The sequence below is a fragment of the Phaethon aethereus genome (assembly GCF_964289735.1).
Source record: "Phaethon aethereus genome assembly, chromosome: 17".
Lineage (NCBI taxonomy): Eukaryota > Metazoa > Chordata > Aves > Phaethontiformes > Phaethontidae > Phaethon > Phaethon aethereus.
Window position 1 is genome coordinate 3,675,757 of NC_138593.1, and position 11,055 is coordinate 3,686,811.

The 11,055-nt window shown below is 47.3% G+C and overlaps 2 protein-coding genes across 2 annotated transcripts; one reads left to right on the plus strand and one right to left on the minus strand.

Moving 5' to 3' along the window:
• Positions 1 to 1,731: 1,731 nt before the first annotated feature.
• Positions 1,732 to 5,735, minus strand: RILPL2 (Rab interacting lysosomal protein like 2; the record flags this gene model as incomplete). The annotated part of the gene is made up of 4 exons (XM_082007497.1): positions 1,732 to 1,756; positions 2,234 to 2,344; positions 4,340 to 4,491; positions 5,406 to 5,735. The coding sequence occupies 4 exons, from the start codon at positions 5,733 to 5,735 to the stop codon at positions 1,732 to 1,734; spliced, it is 618 nt and encodes a 205-aa protein (XP_081863623.1).
• On the plus strand, positions 4,232 to 7,316 carry SNRNP35 (small nuclear ribonucleoprotein U11/U12 subunit 35; the record flags this gene model as incomplete). Its single annotated transcript, XM_082007496.1, has 2 exons — positions 4,232 to 4,288; positions 6,516 to 7,316. 2 exons carry the CDS (start codon positions 4,232 to 4,234, stop codon positions 7,314 to 7,316), a joined length of 858 nt encoding a protein of 285 aa, XP_081863622.1.
• Positions 7,317 to 11,055: the final 3,739 nt, after the last annotated feature.

The following is an 11,055-nucleotide window of genomic DNA, read 5'->3' on the forward strand; positions in this document are numbered from 1 at the left end:
CTTCAACTAACTGCAAAGAGTGGCCTAGGGCTATGTTAAGTCTTTTGTGCCTCCATGGCAGGTTGTTACTTTTGCACAGCTGTTTAATCTGTAGTTTATTACCTGAAGTTGTTTCATTAAGACTTAGTAGAGTGATTAATGTGTTTTGGGGCATAATCCTCTCCCCCACCCTTTTTAAAGGAGATTGGAAAATATATCCCTGGATAAGCCACAGAAGAGGATGGAGTTCAGAGCACATGTAAATATCTCAGCTCAGAGGTGTATCCTGCCTGTTGCTGATGCATGATTGATTGGGGTTTTTTTTTTTTGTTTTGTTTTTGTGGGTGTTTGGTTTTTTTTCCTCTAAACACAAAGCCCCTGCAGTGTTTAGGAAATGCAGTAACTTCCTTCCCTGCTACCATACTCTGGAAAATACTTTGTGGGGACGTGGCCAAGGCTTATTAATATTCTGAAGATGGCAAAATTACTTTAGCGGTTCTGTGCCCTGGCTAAACCAGCTTGCCTAGTTTGGGCATCTTTGATGTTGCCTTGCTAATGTACAGTTGCTAACAAATTCCCTCTGAAAGGAGACTGCAGTTCTACGCTCTGCAAAGCTGCATTTGCATTGTGCATCTGAGCAGATGTGTGAATTGTCCTCTATTTTTTTCATGCTGTTAGCGTGTGAGAGGGAATCAAAAGATTTCAGAGCCTGCTTCCACTTCTGAAGAGAGTAAGAAAGATCATAGTTTGATACCTGTCACTGCTCCTTTTATGTCTGTTCAGACTTTTCTGCTCTGGAAATTCTACTTTTCTAAATGTGGAACCTAATTGGCATCTTTCAGGCTATTTTCTACTCCTCTGTTTGCCCTATATGCTTCCACTAATGATAAATCTCATTACTTGTGCTAATATGCAGCTTGTGACAGTTGATAGAAAGAACAGAGCTTATGGAAAACGTGACTGTCTACCACAGGAGACCTTTAGCTGTCAGACATGAAATGTTGGGTGCATCTTTTCCAGTCTGAGCATGTCTGCACCTCTGAAAAGACATCAGTCCTTCAAGTGGGCAGAGCACGATGCAGCAGCTCTTCTTCCCTTGCTGTGCTCTTCTCCACCATCTGTTCTCTCCATCCCAAACAGCCACTCCTGTGGGTGCAGGGGCTCTGCTCTCACAGCCCAACTGCATCTTGCTTTGGTGGGGTGGGGTGTGACAGGCCTCTGCACATCGAATGCAAAGAAAGACACAGAACAAAAAGCAGTGCTGGGGTTTTCTTCAAGCAGGTCTGTGTTACTCCCAGATAACTACTTTCCACATAAGAGCAGTAGGGACTGCAGTCTGAGTGGGTTCTTCCTTCCCAGTGCTTCTCTGTGAAGAATGGCATGTAATTCTTGAAAATATCTTCATCTTGCAAAATCATTTGGGCTGAACATTTTGATAGGTGGACAGGATGAATAAGTGGTAGTACAGATCATCACAGACTGTTTTATTAAGAATAAAAATCACTTATTATAAACATTCTCTACATGTGGGTAAGGTCTGGCTGGAATCTAAGAAATATAAAAAGTGTCTGTCTTAGTTTCTAAAAGAGCAAAGTAAAATCTATTCTGAAAGAATATTATACAACACCATTTTTATGAGATTGCTTATTCTCTACAGTAGGAGTGATGCTTTTTTTTCCAATCATTGACTCCTCTAATGCCTTGGAGGCTCGCGCAGTTCCATTTCTGAAGTGGTTAAGTTCTGAAGTATGCTCATTTTCCATGTTTAAAAGAGAACCTAAAAAAAGACAACAAAAAGGAAACAATGTACAACTGGAAGAGAAGAAACATGCAATGAGACAGCAGTGTCAATGTGTTCTGCAATTTTGGGGAACTTTAGGGATGCAGCCTGAGCTTGTGGGTCCTGCATACAGCTGCTTCATATGCTGTAAGCAAACCTCCAGGGACAGCTGGCATGTTCCCACAGCAGAGTCTTAATGCAGGGGAGGCAAGTATCGTGTAGTTTTGCTCTGAAATGCCTTCCCCCCCCCGAAAAAAGTGGTGCCCTGCTTGTCTGAGTGGAGGTTGACTTCCTGTGGAGTGCTTTTTCTGCAGGAAAGTATTTCTCTATGGGGTTTTAATTGTACAGGGAGAGGAGGACAAAACAATATCCAGCTAACTCGGCCAAAGTTCAGAATTCATCCCTGGATTCACTGAGTTACGAAGCATGCCCTATTCTCCCCAGTTCTGCCAAAAAAGATGCAGACAAACTTACAGCCGTTTGATGATTGTCTTTTCTTCACTGTCCTTGCTGGTGCCAGGGTTGCTGCCACTGGCTTCTTTTCCCAGTTCTTCAGTTTGGTGTCCTCTCTGTGAGATGATCCCACTGGGAAAAGAAGAGGCTTTGTTCATTTTTCATGGGTTTGTGCATAGCGTGGTGTTGCTATGTCAAACCCTTCACTGGGCAGCCTAGGACAGGAGTGAATGGGTGTTCACAGGACAGGGATGGCAACCTGGCCTATTCCTTGTAATGAATTGCTCTTATTTTCCTTAAATACTGCAGGGTGGTTTTGCTTAGGCTATGCTTTAATGAGAACACTAAAAAATTAACGAGCTGAATTCTTCACAGAGGAAGAACAGCAAATCGTAACAGCAGCTGGGAACAGATGGGAGATTCCCAGCTTCCCTGCGAGGCAGGTGCCTGTTCCTCTTTCCATTTCTAGGAGGAAAAAAAAAACAGGCTTTGCCTGAGCTGTAGATTTTGTCATCCTAATTTGATGCTGCTAAAATCTGCAAGGTTGTAACTGGCTACTTTAGGCAAAAGCTTCAGTTTTACCCAAGGATGTTTCCAGAAACTGGTGTGACATCAGGCATGGGATAACTCTGAGGCAGATTCTCATCTTGGAGAAATGGGACTATAAGCTGGTTGGTGACACTGCAGGTCTCTAATACCCGCATGATAACTTCTACTTGGAAATCATGATAAAAAATGCAAGCCCCAAACATCATCAGTCATTTTAAGCCATTCTCAGTGAGGATGTCAGTTATCTTATGCTATAGAGAGCTTATTTCCAATATACACAAGACATTTTAGAACACAGATCTATCCTCTTCCCCTGCACAACTACTCTCTATGGCCGTGCAATTATAATTAGGATTTTATGTGAATGTTTAAAGGGAAGATGGTTTTTGGCTTAAGCTGTAACGCTGTATGAGACGACAGCCACATAGAATTACTTGAACTGAAAAGCAGCCGTGCCACACTCTCTAGGTACACAGCACCATGACTTAAATCACTCAAAAACTGAAAACATTCTCACTGTTAATTTTTAACTTGGCCTGTGTAACACAGCTGGGAAATCAAAGCAAGAAGCCATTCCACTGGCCCAACAGCAAAGACAGGCAGCTGAGCTGGGGAAAGTGGGGCCGAGCAGTTTGTAAACTGACTTCTTGGTTTAACTTTAACTTCTTGGCTTAACCTCGCTGTTGCAGACAGGCAAAGGGTGGGCTTACTGTATCTAAGAGGTTGTTGCTGAGATACCTCAACTGAAATCTAATGTGCTGAGAGGTTTTGTGTCTAGATTAAGAAGTAGTTTCTTGCCCCAAAGAGTTTATAATACAACCTGATGATGAGAGGCCGAGGTTGGGGCAGAGCAGCCTTGGAGCTGAAGAAATTTGTAGCACCAAGAGCAAGGCCCTTCCCGCATCCCACCCTTTGGCTCGCACCAATTCTCCCAGGCTGGTCCCTTTTAGAAAGACCAAAATCCCTCTCTGAAAGCACTTGTTTTGCACAGTTCAAGTGCCCTATGCAACTCCCCGTTGGCAGTCTTAAAAAAACCCGCACAGCTTATCTTGAATGATGATGAAAGGGCTTAATATTCTCCTTTCTAGATTAATGCCATACCCCCTATGGGAGCAAAGGAACAGGAGATAAGCTAGTGTCCCCGACGGCAAGCTGGAAGAGGAAGGAAATTTTGACCAAGGCTGAGATGGAAACCCCCGTGTTCTTTGGTATGTAGTGTGGCTTTAGACAAGAACAGTATGCGTGCAACTGCTGCAGCTGCATGAATGAGTTCATGTGTGTGAGAATCCAGCTTGGATGTGGAGTGGGAGTAACCATATGTAGGTTTATAGCAGTACATTTATGGGAGTAGGCTGCAAACTGTGCAGAATAAGAGGGACTTTAGTTTTAAAATTACGTCGCATAGAGACTTCATTCCCCCATTCTTTTTTTGCTCATTTGTAGGCTCTTGGGAGCACAGATGTCTCTTCTATGTCTGGACAGTGCCTAGCCCAATCTAGGTGCTCAAACCTGCAATACTCTGATCTGGTAAGCTCAGACAAGAAGTAATTATTATTCTTTAATGACTTCATGATATACCTCTTATAGCACTGTAGCTCCTCTTGCACCACAAGAAGCTGAGCTTTCAGCTGGTTACGCTCTTGCAATACATCTCGCAGCTCCTGTAATGTGAACCGGGGACGATTTGGATCTGTGAGGTCTATTATCATTTTATCTGGTCCAAGGCTGAGCTGTAAAATAAATGGTGGTGGTCATGATCTCGTAACATGTCAAAAACAGGGCACTCCTAGAGTAAAAACTCTGAATTTTGTAAATATATAGTAGTTCTTAGAACCAGTATGAGTTCAACACAATCCTGATTTTTTCCAAGCAGTTTTTTGCATTATTTTTGAATTCCCTTAGTGTCTGTGTTTCACAGCCAAGTATAGGGCCCAACTGTGACAGGTTCTGAATACAGCTAAAAGCAAAGTCTCTGTCCCAAAGAGTTAGCAATCTACTTTACCAAGAAGCTGCTTTTATCTGCTGTTCTGTTGATGGGAAAGGCTGAGCAATCTAACGTCACACCAAAACTCTGTGGCAGAGAGAGATGAGAACCGAATTTTCCTTTCCTAATTTAAGACCTTTGTGGTAACGGCTTTTTCAGTCACAGGCATCAGTTTCCCTTGCAGAGAGTAACAAAGCTTCAGTGCTTGCATAAATGGCGAGTTGTCTTTATGGGACCGGTGCTGTGTAAGAGCTGTACAGCGGTGGATTTGTACTCTGTGAAACTCTGCCTGCGTGCATCTGAACTCCTGTTAGCACTGCCTGTGGCTGAGCTGAAAGCCTGCTTAGCTGCTACAGTGAAACAGGAACGAGGGATCCACAGCACTGTGACTTGTAGCAGCCCTGAAGATCTCCGCTCTGGAAATGGCTTCAGGGCCTTCTACAACGATGAGGAGCAAACTTTCTGAGACCCATTCTGGTGTGACAAAAGAGACGGGTGATGGCAGCAGAAGGATCCTCTGACCCATCCGGTGTTATGGTGGGTTTCACAACCCACACATGGCCAAGCGGACAGGCCATGATTGATGTTGGGGCAGGGGCCTCCGGCCCATGTGCCACCTTGCAGCCACCAACCCCACGGTCCAGCCGCCCTGGCACCCACCTGCTGGGCGCTCCCTCGGGACCCCTCTCCCCGCAGCGCCTCCACCTCCCGCCGCAGGCTGTCCCGCTCCATCCGCAGCTGCTCCTCGGCGAGGCTGCTCTCGCTCACCAGCGCTTCCAGCATTTCCAGCACCCTGACGATCCTGAACTGCAGCCGGGCCAGGGCGGCGGGCACCGGCGGCCCGGCGCTGAGCTGCAGCAGGTCCCGGCCCACCACGGAGGAGATGTCATAGACGTCGCCGGCTGTCAGCTGGAAGGGGCTCTTCTCCAGAGCCCTCTCCGGGCCGCCATCTTCCTCCTCCTGCTCCTCCTCCTCCCGGCCCTGCAGCATGCCCGGCGCGGCCCGCCGCTAACTTCCTTCCCCGGGGAAGGCCGGGCCGGGCGGCGCTGCCGGCGGGGCCCGCGGGCGGAGCGACCCCTCCTGCCCCCGGCGGTTCCCATGGAGGAGGCCGCGGCCCGGCGGCGCTTCCCGCCCTGCCCCTTCCCCTAAGGAGACACCACCCACCCGCCCCCCGCCGCCGGGGCGGGGTCCCAGCGGGGAAGGGCCGAGAGCTCGGGCTGGGCACTGGCACCGAACCGGGCGGGGCGGGAGGTAAACGCATCGGCTGTTCCGCAGCGCCACATTCGCCAGGCGTCGTGGCGAAGCGCCTCAGGCGGCTGCGGGGAGCGAGGCCGGGGCACGTTGGCGGCGCCTCCGCCTGACGGGGAGCGGGGAAAGGCGACAAAATAAACACCGGCGGGAGCCGGCTCCTCCGTCCCGCCGGGGCCTGGCGAATCGGCCGCTGCCGACGGGACGAGCCGCCGCGCCGGGGAGAGGCGAGGTGAGGCGAGCGGCGCGGCAGGGGCGGCGGGGTCCCTGCGGCCGAGGCGAGGCCTCGGGCCTCCCTCAGGCGGGGAAGGACGGGGCGGATCCAGGCTGTCCGCCATGGCTCTACCCGGGGAGGTGAACTCGAACAAGAGCAATATTGCCGGTTTGTTTAAGTTTGTCATGCTTTTGGGTATTTTTGGATGAAAACTACTGTACAGCAGCGCTGAAAGCACTTCTTGCATTACCTGCTCTTCTTCCTAAACTGCCTGCGAGTCTGTGCAATGCATGTGTTTTTCCCACTAGACAATGAACGACTGGGCCCCCATAGCAAAGGAGTATGACCCCCTGAAAGCCGGGAGCATTGACGGCACGGATGAAGAGCCCCACGACCGTGCCATATGGAGGGCTATGCTGGCACGCTATGTACCCAACAAGGGAGTTACAGGAGACCCTCACCTCACCCTGTTCATAGCAAGGCTCAATCTTCAGACAACGGAAGAAAAGTTAAAGGAGGTCTTTTCCCGGTATGGAGACATCAGAAAGATCCGTCTGGTTCGAGACCTGGTAACGGGATTTTCCAAGGGTTATGCATTTATTGAGTACAAAGAGGAGCGTGCCCTCTTGAAGGCCCACAGAGATGCCAACAGGCTGGTTATTGATCAACATGAGATCTTCGTAGACTTTGAACTGGAAAGAACTCTGAAAGGGTGGATTCCTCGGAGGCTTGGAGGTGGTTTTGGAGGCAAAAAAGAATCTGGGCAGCTACGGTTTGGAGGACGGGACAGACCTTTCCGAAAGCCCATCAATTTGCCAAACATGAAAAATGACTTCTATGGAGAAGGATCAGGAGAGAAAAGAAACTGGTCTCGTGAGGGAACAAGAGACTGGAGAACAAGAGACCGAGACCATGAAAGGAGCAGAGACAAGCGATGGCCGGAAAAGGAGCGGTCATGGGCTTGGGGTGAAAGTGAGAGAGAGAGGGACTCCAGAGAGGAGAGGAGCAGAGGGAGGGAGAGGAAGGAGAGAGACAGGAAGGACAGGGATAGAGACCGGAGCAGGGAAAGAGATACCAAGAAACAAAGAGACGATGATAAGCATAGATAGGTTACAGTGCCCTGTCATTGGGGTATGGGACTTTCACCTGCTAGCAGCTCTCTGCAGTTCGGTTGCAGTTAAGATAGATGTTGAATTGTTCTTCAGAGAAAATAAACTTTTCTATTAATCTTTTTGAACTGGTGAATGCTGTAAGAAATGCACCCCATGTACAGGTATCCCACTGAAGTCGAGTACACACCTTGTAAACACCCATTTGGCTGCCTGGATTAGGGTTCATGAGAGAGCTCCATATTTGATTATTTACATGCCAGATGTCCACACTCATTTCATGAGACAGATGCCCTTTATGAAATAAGTCACTTGTTGAAGAAATAGGAATGAAATAGCAACAAACTGAGCTGCTGAAAAATGTGTCCTAAACCACCAGCTGATGGGAAGTGACTGCATTTTCTTGAAGACACTGGGACAGGTGAGATCTTTAGTAATACTATGTCCTTAACTAGTTCTGTGAGGTGAGAGAGAAGCATGTAATAAGAAATCTGTTTTTTTACATCGTGGGAGGATCTCATTCCCTTTTATGAGAGGAATGCGTATGACAAAGCAGTAAGCAGGTCAGAAAACTCCTAATGTTCCTGATCAGTCCATGGACAGTCACTGAAGGACGGTGTCATGGATAAATGTGGTTGCAGCTGCATCCCCTCTGTCCTCTCCCCTCTGCGAGGGAAGTCTGGCCTGTACAGGGTTTAGCTCTTCTTCTGGAAACGGGGCTTGCTGCTGGTCGTAGCTGAATGGGGAAAACAGAGGGCAAAGCATCTCCTTTTTCAGAGCCAGGATGTGATATACAGACACTCATCTTCCGCTGAGGACCTTACAGTGCTTTCTAGAAAAGGCTCTGTCACATTCTTTGTCATCACCAGTTATTCCTAAATATTTGCTAATGTATTTCAAACTGTATTTTTTTTTGTTAGCCTTTGAATGGCCCTATCCTAAACCTTGCCCAGATTGAGGCTTTATTTCCATGAAGAGTTGTATGAGCCTTTTTCAGGGGAAGGAAGACAGACCCATATGCTGCATGCCCAAGAAGAGATGGTATTAACGTTCCACAAAAAAAAGGACAGAAGTCTTGCAGAAATACTTGGTTTTCAGAAATATTTATTAAACTGTTAAAATGATTTACTGCCCAACAAAAAAAAAAAGAAATCAACCAAACAAACTTCAGTGATCCTGCACTTTGCAGACAGGATTGTTATACCCCTTACCTGACAACATCCTGGCCCCTTTTCTAAAAGCAGATTTCACTTGAATATTGAGAAACAATATATGACAGATCTTCAAATCTTTACATACTCTTCCCTACACTCCATTCTTTCCGATGGCACGTGGACCGTATAAACTCAGCATTTGTAACAAGAGAACGAGGAGCGATGTGGTTAATGCTAGCAGGTCAGAAGTAACTAATTAGATTTTTGAGGTAATGGGCTACAGAGATGAGTGGGGCAAGGTTGTACTGCTTAGCGCCATTGTTTGAACTGGCTGCAGATTTGACCTGACAATGGTGCGCGGGGCTCTGGCGTAAGGGACGAGCTTTACGTGCACTAGGCTGGGAGACGTCCTTTGTCATACACCAGCTTAGGTGCTATGGAAAAGCGGTTCACTCTGTGTATTTCTGTTATCCCAGTTCATTGCTCTCAGCTGATTTCAAAAGTGATGTGATTATTCAGGCCGCGCAGCCGCTGCATTCTTGCATTGTTTCTGATCCCTGCATCTCTTCTAAATGTGCCAAACGACTGTAAACTATGATAGGGAGAGACTCGACGGGCATCATTCACAATTTACTTTAACTTCCTGATATCACTGTAGTGTACTTTTTTTTTCCTAATATGGAAGTGAAATTGAGATCTTAGCAACGTAAGTATCATTAAATTAAGACATCCCCCCCCATTTAAGAATTGCTTTTCTTACGGTGAAGTGCTGCTGTTTTATGGATACAGCTTTCTGTAAGCGTAAAATTTAAGATATGTTACCAAAATGTAGCCAGGCAAAAGCGTATCTGCCTACTGCTACCATCAGACGCTACCATCACTATTTCAGATGCAGATGTCTTTCATGTAAGGCCACATATCCCCCCTGCCCGAACTGCAGCAACACCAGGGAGGCACAGTAAACACTTTCTCTACCTGGAACACACGGAAGGTCTGTGTTCAAAACAGCACAGTTACAGTCAGGAACACAGCAGCACTCAGCCCACCACTGCAAAAATCGTTTCCTGGCAGTTTCATTATAGACAGGCTAAAAACCATTTGCTGCCCACACACATTAAAGAATCCATAGTCTTGGATCACCCTGTATTAAAAACAACCGGCCTGCACTAAACCCTCTGGCTTGCTGTCATCAGGAGTTCTTCAAGATTTCCTCATACATTCAGTACCTGGAGGAGTTGAAGCTTTACTCCAGCCTGAGCATTGTCTCCTCTTCCCAGTGCCACTCCTGAGAACAGGCTCTTTGCAGAGCAGATGTAGTTGCTGGGGGTCAGGTGCCAACAGCAGCTCACAGCCCCCCCGCACTACACTACATGTGCAGAAGTTGCCTTCGGCCTTGTCGTAACTACATGCTTCTGTCGTAACTACACCAGCAGCACTGTGCTCTCCTAGCACACAGCCAAGCTCACAGAATGACCTCGGCACCTCCCTCGCAAGGAGCCGCGACGTGCTGGCCCTCTCCTGCCTGGTTAGGTGCCTTTGTGGAGTGCGTGGCGCAGGGGCAGGGTGCGCGCTGGCACTGGACTGTATGCACAAGTTACGCTGCATGGGGCTTTAGTGTCATGGTTTTTTGTTAAGTACAACCGAGGTCTCACAGGCTCGACTGCAAAGCAGATCTAAACCCCAGCTCCTCGCAGCTCAGCTGCGCTGGGCTGTTGCTGGCAAGTTAAGCCCCTCTAACTGCAGGCTACCCAAACATCAGCCAACACCAGCGCAGCAGCCGGCATTCACAGATTCACCCACTCTGCCCAAGTAGTGTTTAGATTAGTCACAGAAAATATTTTGAGTCGGGGTCATCTCTAAGTCAGTTAAAATAGCTAATGTCAGCTAGTTGAAGATGTCTTTGACTCTGAAGTTGGCAGTCTTATCTAGCCAGAAAAGTGGAGTGTGACTTCATTAAAAACCCGTCTGTGGGAAACAGACCTAACTCCTTTACAGCAGCTGTCTGCTACTCTAGGGGGAAGTCCCTGGTAAGAAGGAAGAAATTCAAGTGTTAGAATTCCTCCTTGTAAGTGATTTGTTTTCCATTAATACTGCACAACTCATGGCAAAATACAAGGCACGCTCACCTCATACATCAGTTTCTTCATGCTTTAGGCACTATAAGCAGCAAGGGAAATGTACACTCAATATCCCTCTCAAGGCTCCAGTTTATCAATTTGTATCAGGTGGATTTCCAAGTGGTTACTCTGCAAAATGCAGATGCCAGCTGAACTTGACAGGACACAGCAGTGCTAAGACTTGCTATGGAGGGTGGCCAGCTATCATATCCCTCTTGAAAAAATTCTTACAGAAATAAAAAGCAAACAACTGATAGTGTTAACAAACAGGGTGAAAGAGTCTTTGCCACTACATACTGTACACTGCAAACAAACTTCTAATAATGGCACAGGTCCTTTTTTTGGTTTAAAGAAGCTTGTGTTACTGTAGTTAATGCATGAACAAGACCATAGACTTGTTACTTGGCACAAAACAAGTCATCTAGAAGCTTCAATGTCCCAGGGTATCAGCAACTGTTACAAGAAAGC